The following is a 10,380-nucleotide window of genomic DNA, read 5'->3' on the forward strand; positions in this document are numbered from 1 at the left end:
AGATACCAGTGAGAACTCACACGTCCCTTAGTAGAGGGCCTAGATTCCAGCTTCCTTTTAATGTGTACCTAGGGAGGCAAGAGGTGGTGGATCAAGCACTTGGGTCCCTGCTACCAGCATGGGAGACCTGGATGGAGTTCCTGGCTCCTGGCTGTTGTGGGCATTTAGAAGGTAAACTAGGGGTGAACCAGGAGATGGAAGATCTTTCATTGTTTCTCTCCGCTTTTCAAATAAATTAAAAGTTAACAATTTTTGTAAAAAAGAAATAAACAATTAGAGCCTGCTTATTTTGTATGCATTAAATTTTAAAGTAACCACATAACCATAACTGATAAAAGTATTTTTTTAAATATTTATTTGAGAGAAGGACTAGAGAGAGAGAGAGAGAGAGATCTGCCATCACTGGTTCACTTCCCAATGTTGGAACAGCCTGGATTGGACCAGGCGAAAGCTAGGAGCCACGATGCCCATCCATGTGTCCCACAGGTAGCAGGGACTCAAGTACTTGAGCAATCATCTACTGCATTCCAGCACACAAGAAGGGAGCTGTATCCAAGACAGAGGAAAGGAGTGGGCACTCCAATATGCACTGTGGCTGTCCCAAGCAACTTAACCCATTGCACCACAACATCAATCCCAGAGGGAAACTTTTGACATAGATATTTTAATTCCTAACTCTGGCAAGAATGGACACACTAGAAAGGCACTAAGGCAACCCTTACTATGATGACTCAGTGGCTAACAATTGATAAAACTGCTAGGTTTAGGTGAAAGTTTCATTTAGAAATTTACAAGAGGACTTAGGCTTCCTGTCATGGATCCCTTGATCAATATTATCATCACTAAAGGGACAATGATCACCTGCCACCCGATGTCATGCAACCCACACGAAGTACAGGGCCCCAGCTATGGAGGACTGTTGACCTGTGACCAAATAAGGCATGTAAAGGTAGCTTGTTAAATGGCAGTCGGTTGTCTCATTTTCTTCAGCAAATTAAAATCATTTAAAAAATTGTAAATTTAATTTCCATCTATTTGAAAAGGCAGAGAGAGAGAGAGGGAGAGAGAGAGATATCTTCATCTGCTGGTTCACTTCTCAAATGCCCACAACCACAACAGCCAGGACTGGGCCAGGTCGAAGCCAGGAGCCTGGCAATCCATTCAGGTCTCCCAAAATGGGGACAGGGACCCAATCACTTGAGCATTCACTGCTGCATTAACAAGAAGTTATCACCAGAAGCACAGCTGAGACTTGAACGCAGATATGTAAATATCAGATGCAGTATCTTAACCACTGTGCTGAACACCTGCTCCATTCAAAGTCATTTTAAAAAATAAGTAGAGTTAGTGTTTGGCCTAGATGGTAAGACACTGGTTAAGATGCTCATGCCATATGTCGTGTCCCATAGTGCCCAGATTTGTTTCCTGGCTCTGGCTCAGGACACCAGCTTCCTGTCCATGCAGATACTCTGAGGCAGCTGTGATGGCTCAAGTAGTTGCGCACTTGTCACCCATGTAGGAGACGTGGATTGAATTCCTGGCTTCTAACTTTGGCCTGGCTCTGCCCGAGCCATTGGGGGAATTTGGGAAATGAGTCAGCAGATGGGTGGTCTCTCTCTGATTCTATAAGAATCTCTGGCTCTCAAATAAATAAATGGATAGTTGATGCATAAATGAAAAGCAGACAGGATACTGTATTTGTGTGTGTGGTGGTGGGGTGTAGATTAAGACTTAAGAGACAGAGTGAGCAGTTGGTGTGGAACAAATAAAACTACAGAATTATTTTTGAGGCATTGAAAATTCTAACTGATTGGAAAGCATAATTGTGCAATTTTGTAGGTATAATATGGTTATGCAAATAAACATCAAATTCCTAGAGAGTCATACTGAAGTATATGGGAATGAAGGGAGCTGACGTCAGAGGTAGGCTTTAACTACTTAGGGATTAGGAAAATGTTGACAAATGCTGAGTCTTGACAAACGCTGGTTTTGTAAAAATTCCTTACGCTATTTTCTCTGCTTATCACCTCAGGGTAATCTTTGTATGACAAAGAGATGCTATCACCACGACTTAGGAAATAGGAGCCATTATTTTTGGAAGCAGAAGTTTCAGCGGGAGATATTGGAGGTTAATGTATTCAGATCCACTTATTTACATACACACAGATTTAGTTTTGATTATTTATTTCAGCCAACAGCAATTAAAATCCAGATCCTAAAAGATCAATTGGCAAATGGGCGAAGTGTTTTTTTTTTTTTAATGAAAGTTCTTAATTCAACCAACCAATGAACCAAATTCAGACGCAGAATATAGTAGAAGAAAACAGTCAGCCACTTTATGTCCCATGGTCTGCAGAGTTTGTAACTATTTGAAAGATTACCCTGGGTTAGTCCTTCCATAAACTCCTGGGAATCGTGGATCTACACCGATGTTTCCAGAACATCTGTGTTCCTGAAACCTCGGGATACATATTTCTGTCCAGGGGGAAACTTATAAAAGCAGAAAACCAAGCCACTCAACAACATGAGGAGGGCAGACAGAGCTGCCACTAGAATGGCACTCCCAGCTTCCTGAGTATCCGGCTTGAAGGGCAGATGGAAAGACGACGGGAAGGCAATGCCTTGTACATTCACAATGGAGTAGTAATTCCAGAACGCAGTGGTTAAGACACAGGCACTGGCAGTTATGTACAGGACTCCAGAAGCCACAAATGGGTTGAAGAGGGTATTGGTCCCCACAATGCCCATGTACACATTTCTAAGTGCAAGGACGATAAAGGCCTTCCCCAGAAGCCCTAGAAGGTTGGCAGCCAGCAGGAGGTGTTGAGATATACGGATACTGAGAGGGAGGAAGGTATCATTGTAGGTGTGTCGGTGACAGAATTTGGTATGTCCGTGGCTTTGGTTGGAATCGCGGTGATGGTGATAAACGCAGGTTCTCCATATTCCCACACTGGCAACGCCTTTGGGGAAGAGCGAGGGGTCATCCATGTACCACAATCGCCACTCCGCAAGGCCCATGGAAGTGGTGAAGAGGATCCATCCTATGGTGGAAACAGCAAAACCTGCTACTTGGCGATTGGCACTATTGACGAGTAAGGTCATGGTGGCAGCACACCCGCTAGAACTGCAAACAAATACAGGGCATCAAGAGGGCGGGACTCTTGGGTCTGGCACAGTCCTCCATGGGACACAGTATCAATAGCAAAGTGCTATGCAAGAGGACATCAAAGAGGTCATGGGAAATGCAAGTCAAAAACCATGCATGGACTTAAAAATTCCTTGGGACCAAAAATAAACACAACTGATTTTTAATTCCAGTTTTGCACAAACTTTTTGTGTTACACTCCTATATTCACAACAGGAAACATTTGACGCTGTCTGCTGGAGGGGGCAGGCATTCTGCACACTGTGGAAGTTTCAGGAAGGACCATTTAAATGCACAAAACTTCAAGTAATCGGTTCCACTGCTAAATGCTGGTGCACAAACATAATCAAGGTTCGTCACAAAGATGCTCATCGAAGCACACTAATACTGAAATGTGCAAAATACTGTCTAGTCTAACAATAGGGCTTTATGGAATAACATGCTATATCCACACAATGAAGATATATGTCAACATTAAAAGTGTAAGTGAGCCGGCACCGTGGCTTAACAGGCTAATCCTCCACCTTGCGGTGCCGGCACAACGGGTTCTAGTCCCGGTCGGGGCACCGATCCTGTCCCGGTTGCCCCTCTTCCAGGCCAGCTCTCTGCTGTGGCCCGGGAAGGCAGTGGAGGATGGCCCAAGTGCTTGGGCCCTGCACGCGCATGGGAGACCAGGAGAAGCACCTGGCTCCTGGCTTCGGATCAGCGCGGTGCGCTGGCCGCAGTGTGCTACCATGGCGGCCATTGGAGGGTGAACCAACGGCAAAAAGGAAGACCTTCTCTCTCTCTCTCTCTCTCTCTCTCTCTCTCACTATCCACTCTGCCTGTCAAAAAAAAAAAAAGTGTAAGTGGACATACAAGATGTAATATTGTATGCCTGGCACTTTTCACTTAGCATAATGGCTTCAAGATTCACCCGTGTTGTAGCATGTGTGAGAAGTCTGTCCATTGTAGTGTTGTGTGTGTTGAGGGGTGGGGAATTCTGTAGTATGGGCATAACACCATTTGTTGAGTCATTTTTAGTTTATGGACATCTGGACTGTGTTCATGTTTTGTCTATTATGAATAATGCTACTGTGAAAATTCACGATTATGCACACACACAAACACACACATATATATGTATGAGTCTGCATTGATATATTTTCACATTTTCTCTTGCATAAATGCCTAGGAATAGAATCGCTGGGATGTATACTAAGTGTATATTTGACTTTTTAGCAATTGCTAACCCATTTCCACAAGTCATCACACTATTTTACATTTTCACCAGTAAGATAGGATAGGTTCCAGTTTCTCCACATCATCTCCAACATTTTGATATTTTGTAGTCTTTTATATTGGAGCCATTCTAGTCACCATCTCATGTGACCAAAAGGAAGAATGCTCACAATACATCCAGTACAGACAACTTGTTACAAAATAGTGTGTGGATATAATCATGGATAAGAATTGAACTGGAAGGCTATATGCTAATTATTAAAAGAAAAAAAAATTTTATTTGAAAGGCAGAGTGATCTCTTTCTCTACTAGCTAGCTATCCAAATGCGTGCAACAGCCAGAACTGTGCCAGGCTAAAGCAGTGAACTGTGCATTTTGTCTGGATCTCCTATGGAGATGCAGGACCCCAAGTATTTGAGTTATCACAGTTACCTCCTAGGGTGTACATTAGCAGGAACCTGGAGTCAAGAGTGGATCCAGGACCTGAATGCAGGCACTCTGCTATGGAATGCAGGCATCCCAAGTGGCGGCTTGACTGCTGCTCCAAATGCTTGTCCCAAGAGAAATTTGTAACTGCGTCTGAGGGTTATGACTTTTTAAAAGCTATTTGTATTGTGAGGAATCACACATAGATAGAAAACATGTGTACAGTTCAATGAATTATCACAGGGTACACACCCATGTCTCTACCACTGAGTGTGCTACAGCTATCACCACTTCGTGGCCTTTACAGTTCTGTCACCTCAGCATGCCTCCCCAAATACCCCCAGACAGTGGAATTCAAGTTTGTCCAGTTTTCAAAACAGGCTCCTTGAAGTAGTCATTCCCTTGTGACTCCCTTCTTTCATTCAATACTGTGTTTATTTCTGACATTCATGTAATGATGTTTTTAATGGTGCCTGGCTGCTCAGTAGTTTTAGATATTCTGTCATAAGCATGGTCTTTTAAAATAAGAAATAACAAAAAGACTTCATTAAAAAGTTGTCAGACTGTGGAAGATTAACTAATACTGGAGGCTAAATAAGAAGCAACTTCAGAAAGTTTATGTGAAAATGGAATTAAAAGTAGGAGTTTGTTTTCATACAAAAGTTTTTGCTGCAAAAAACAAAACAAAACAAAGCAAAAACACTGGCCCTTTGACATAGCAGGTTAACCCACCACCTGCAGCACCAGCATCCTGTCTGGTTGCTTCACTCCAATCCAGCTCCCTGCTAATGCTCCTAGGAAAGCAGCTTCTGGCCCCTGCACATAGGTGGGAGACCTGAAAGGAGCTCCTGGCTCCTGATTTCGGATCAGCCCAACTCCAGCGATGTGGCCATTTGGGGAGTGAACTAGCAGATGGAAGATCCCTTCCCCCACCCCTGTAACTCTGCCTTTCAAATAAGTAACAAATATTTAAAAACTTTTAAAAATTGTTTTCTTAACACATGGAAAATGTGTATCAAGGAAAAAAAATGGATGGGGTTCAAACTCAATTTAGCACCTAATTAAACTCCTACTTTAATTCCATTTTCTATGAAATTTTTGAAGTATATAATTTAATACCTACATAGCTTCTTGGGGATCTACTTATCTGGGCATCACACATTGTATGTCCAGGACTATCTATACGTATTATGGGATATGATTTATATTCATAGCCTTAGAAATGAAGGAAACTCTGACACAGAGTGTAACACGAGTGACCATTGAGGTCACGATGCTATGTGAAATAAGCCACATACAATAGGATAATACTGTATGACTGTACTTACATGAAGTACCCAGGGTAGTCACATTCATAAAGACTGAAAGTAGTGACCGCTAGAGCCTAGCGGGTAGGAGAGCAGGTGAGGTGGCATTTCATGCAGATAGGTTTCAGTTGGGGGTGATGAAAATGTTCTCGAGTTGCATGTGGATAAGACCTGCCCAACAATATGCTACTTACCTAATTAACTGTGGTGGGATGAGCAGACCTTGCCAAGATGGCACTGGCTAGCGAATGGCAGTTACTCAGGAACTGGCTTCAGAACCCAAAGGAGCCTGCCTAGCAACAGGCAGTGATTGGTTATGGCATAAACCATCCCTTGATCAGACTGGCTGCCTTGGCTAGATAAGCTGCTGCACCAACTGCAAGAGTCTGCAAGCTGCTCACCTCTAGCCCGCTTTCACCTGACCCCCAGTGTCTGTGTCTTGACTCCACACCTCTTGCCCCCACTGTGTTTCTCCTCTCAAAACGAATCCACAGCAACAGTTAACATAGTCAGTGTTGTCATGCATATTTTACCACCATAGGAGGAAAAAGAAAGAGGGAGGGAGTGTCCACTAACCAGTTGTGCGGTCTCCAAGTGAACCAGAAGCAATGTCAGAGAAGGCTGACAGCTCACAGGGCCAGCATGGCTGAGGATGACACAGTACCTCCATCGCGGGCTTCTGGATTGAGGCAGCCGTAGGTTATCATCCCCACTGGTAGCCCAGTGTTCAGTCACCAGGCCCTCTCTTTAGCCCTCCACTCTGGCCAACATCCACACTCCTTGTCAAGTGACCACCTTCTCAACTCTCAATTGCTAGGCTGTGCATGCCATGACAGTAGCCATTATGTCATGGGCCATGACCATGTCATAGGGATCCAGCTTGACAGCCATTTCATTATAAACATCCTGTCCAGTAGGTCTCCCTGGCACTCATCCCATTTAGTTTAGTTTTGTTTTTTCATGTAAGGATTTATTTGAACAGTAGAGTTACAGAGAGGGAGACATAGATGTCTTCCACCCACTGGTTCACTCTCCAAATGGCCACAATCGCTGGAGCTGGGCCAATCCAGACAGAAGCCAGGAGCTTCTTCTGGGTCTCCCATGCGAGTGCAGGAGCCCAAATACTTGGGCCATCTTTCAGTGCTTTCCCAGGTACATCAGTAAGGAGCTGGATCAAAGGTGGAGCAGTCCGGACTCAAACTGGTGTCAATATGGGATGCTGGCCTTTCAGGTGGTGGCTTTACCTGTATGCCACAGCACCAGCCCCAAGGATTTAGTTCTTCTTTAAATGTTTTATGGAATGCATATGTGAATCCATCAGATCCTAGACTTTCTTGTTGGGAGACTTTCAATATCTGTTTATTTATTTGAAAGGCATAAATACAGAAATGAGTTTTGGGCTCCTGGCTTTGGCGTGGCGTAGTCCTGACTGTTGCAGGCATGTAAAGCATGAATTCACAGGTGGCAGATCTTTTTGTCTGTTTCTTTCTCTTCTCTTCAAATATATTGAAAAACAAAAAATGATAAATCAGGTTTTCATTGTGTTGGTCTTTTGCATTAAAAATTTTTTTGTTTACCAGTATTTGAAATGCACATCGGACTTTTATCATGCTACACCATAAAGCATTTTTCTGTTTGTCCAAAAGATGGCAGCACAAACACATCAAATAAAGTAGTAGCAAAAACTGTGTATTTGGTCTGAAATTGAATGCTGATGTTAATTGCTTGTTTATTGTGACATGTTATTTACAAAAGAATTACTAATTGGATTCTTTATGTTTCTGGCAAAATGCCTATACATGCATTGCAAAACTGGTATAGAGGAGAAAAAATGCAAGCTACCTGTTGTAGTACTGCTCATATATAGCCAGGGTTGAATCTGATATTGACTTTCATGTTCGCAGAAATGTGATAGAAAAAGGAGACTACACATTTTTCAGACAAAATATGTCACCCCCACCACCACCCAAACAGCACAGTTGTTTTCTAATTCATCCTTTTACATCCAGTGTTTCTTGAGCCTTTTTCCCTGTGTGACTGAATTCTTTGACTTGGCGACTTTGAAAGAATGCATGATGTTCCATCCTGTGAATGAGTTGTAACTTATTTAATTGATTTAAATTAGGCATGTTAATTGTCTATAAATGATAAGGGATTTCCCATATACAAAATATATGAAGAAAAATACTGTAGTCACCCAAATAATGTAACCAAATTTTTTAAATTTTAAAATATATTTCTGAAGCAGAGAGAGTCAGAAACAAAAAGGGAGAGTTCCTGTTAGCTGGTTTGCTTCCTAAATGCCTGCAAAGCTTGCTCTGAGTTGAGGCTAGAACCAGGAGCTGGAAACTCAATCCAGGTCCTCCATGTGAGTGTCAGGAAGCCAATTACTTGAGTCCATCACTACTCCCATGAAGGATCATCCTTAGCAGGAAGCTGGAAGCAGGTATCGAACCCATGTACGTTATTTAAAAAAAAAAAATTATTTGAAAGTCAGAGCCACACAGAGAGAGAAGGGGAGGCAGAGAGAGAGAGTAGTCCTCCATCTGCTAGTTTACCCCACCCCCAACTGGCCACAATGGCCAGAGATGCACCAATCCAAAGCCAGGATCCTCCTCTGGGTCTCCCACATGGGTTCAGGGGCCCAAGGACTTGGGCCATCTTCCACTGCCCTCCCAGGACATAGCAGAGAGCTGGATCAGAAGTGGAGCATGAACCAGCTCTGTGGTGTAGCCAGTGAAGCCACTGTCTGCAGTGCTGACATCCCATATGAGCACTGGTTTGAGTCCCGGTTGCTCCACTTCCAATCCAGCTCTCTTCTATAGCCTGGGAAAGCAGTAGAAGATGGCCCAAGTTCTTGGGCTTCTGCACTGCATGGGAGACCTGGAAGAGGCTCCTGGCTACTGACATTGGATCAGTACAGCTCTAGCTGTTACAGCCAATTGGGGAGTGAACCAGCAGATGGAAGACCTGTCTCTCTCTCTCTCTCTCTGTGCCTTTCCTTCTCTCTCTGTATAACTCTGACCTTCATATAAATAATAAAATAAATCTTAAAAAAAAAAGAAGTGGAGCAGCCAGGCCTCAAACCCACTATGCCACAGCGCCCACCCCCAAACCCATGTACTTTAAGATGAGAATCAGACATCTTCTTCTTCTTTTTTTTTTTGACAGGCAGAGTGGACAGTGAGAGAGAGAAACAGAGAGAAAGGTCTTCCTTTTTGCCGTTGGTTCACCCTCCAATGGCCGCCGCAGTAGGCGCGCTGTGCTGATCTGATGGCAGGAGCCAGGTGCTTCTCCTGGTCTCCCATGGGGTGCAGGACCCAAGCACTTGGGCCATCCTCCACTGCACTCCCTGGCCACAGCAGAGAGCTGGCCTGGAAGAGGGGCAACCGGGACAGGATCGGTGCCCTGACCGGGACTAGAACCTTGTGTGCCGGCGCCGCAAGGCGGAGGATTAGCCTATTGAGCCATGGCACCGGCCAAGAATCAGACATCTTAACCCATGCCTTTCTCCGTAGGCTAAACATCCACCCCACTATCCACATTTAACACATGTTCACTTTTTGGCCATCTCTGCTTTAAATATTTTTAGAAACTATAATTTATAGATAGAATTGAAGGGTCCCTCTATGCAATTAATTCCCATCTTTACATCTGTATTTTGTCACTTTACATCATAAAGTATTTTTCCATTTGTCCAGAAACAACATGAAAACATAAAAAAAAATTGTCCAGTGGTAACATAGGCACTTCAAATAAAGTAGCATGAAATTTCTGCAAATTTGTTCTGAAACTGAACACTGATGTTAATTGATCAGTTCATTTTGACAACTTATTTGCACAAAAATATTTATTAGGTTGTTTTTCTGATAAAATAACTATACAATCATTGTAAAATTGGTACAGAAAGAAAAAAATACAAGTTAACTTAGGGAGCACTTCTTGAATATAGCCAGGGTTAACAATCTGCAATTTATCTTCATGGTTATAGACACATGATAGAAAAAAGAGACTACATAAAACTTATTCCCCCCCCATACAATTTTTTTTTAAGATTTATTTATTTATTTGAAAGGCAGAGTTACAGAGAGGAAGATGCTGGGGGGGCGGAGGGAGGGAGAGATCTTCCATCCCTGTTTCACTCTCCAAATGGCCGTAACAGCTGGAGCTGGGCTGATCTGAAGCCAGTATCCAGGAGCTTCTTCCAGGTCTCCCCTGCAGGTACAGGGGCCCAAGCACTTGGGCCATCTTCCACTGCTTTCGCAGGCCGTAGCAGAG

General features: G+C 43.4%; 1 protein-coding gene and 1 long non-coding RNA gene across 2 annotated transcripts; one reads left to right on the forward strand and one right to left on the reverse strand.

The window, feature by feature from the left end:
• The first annotated feature begins 1,274 nt into the window (after positions 1-1,274).
• Positions 1,275-2,159, forward strand: LOC133773889 (uncharacterized). Its single transcript, XR_009867974.1, has 2 exons — positions 1,275-1,363; positions 2,033-2,159. It is a non-coding gene; the product is annotated as an uncharacterized LOC133773889 (long non-coding RNA).
• Positions 2,160-2,421: 262 nt separating this feature from the next.
• Positions 2,422-3,105, reverse strand: LOC133773467 (claudin-34-like). Its single transcript, XM_062210803.1, has one exon. It carries the CDS (start codon positions 3,103-3,105, stop codon positions 2,422-2,424), a length of 684 nt encoding a protein of 227 aa, XP_062066787.1.
• Positions 3,106-10,380: the final 7,275 nt, after the last annotated feature.

Source organism: Lepus europaeus, chromosome 14, assembly GCF_033115175.1.
Source record: "Lepus europaeus isolate LE1 chromosome 14, mLepTim1.pri, whole genome shotgun sequence".
Classification (NCBI taxonomy): Eukaryota; Metazoa; Chordata; class Mammalia; order Lagomorpha; family Leporidae; genus Lepus; species Lepus europaeus.

What these genes read in the sequence shown, in the direction of transcription:
- LOC133773467 (XM_062210803.1), bottom strand. Translation starts at nt 3,105, where the DNA reads ATGACCTTACTCGTCAATAGTGCCAATCGCCAAGTAGCAGGTTTTGCT.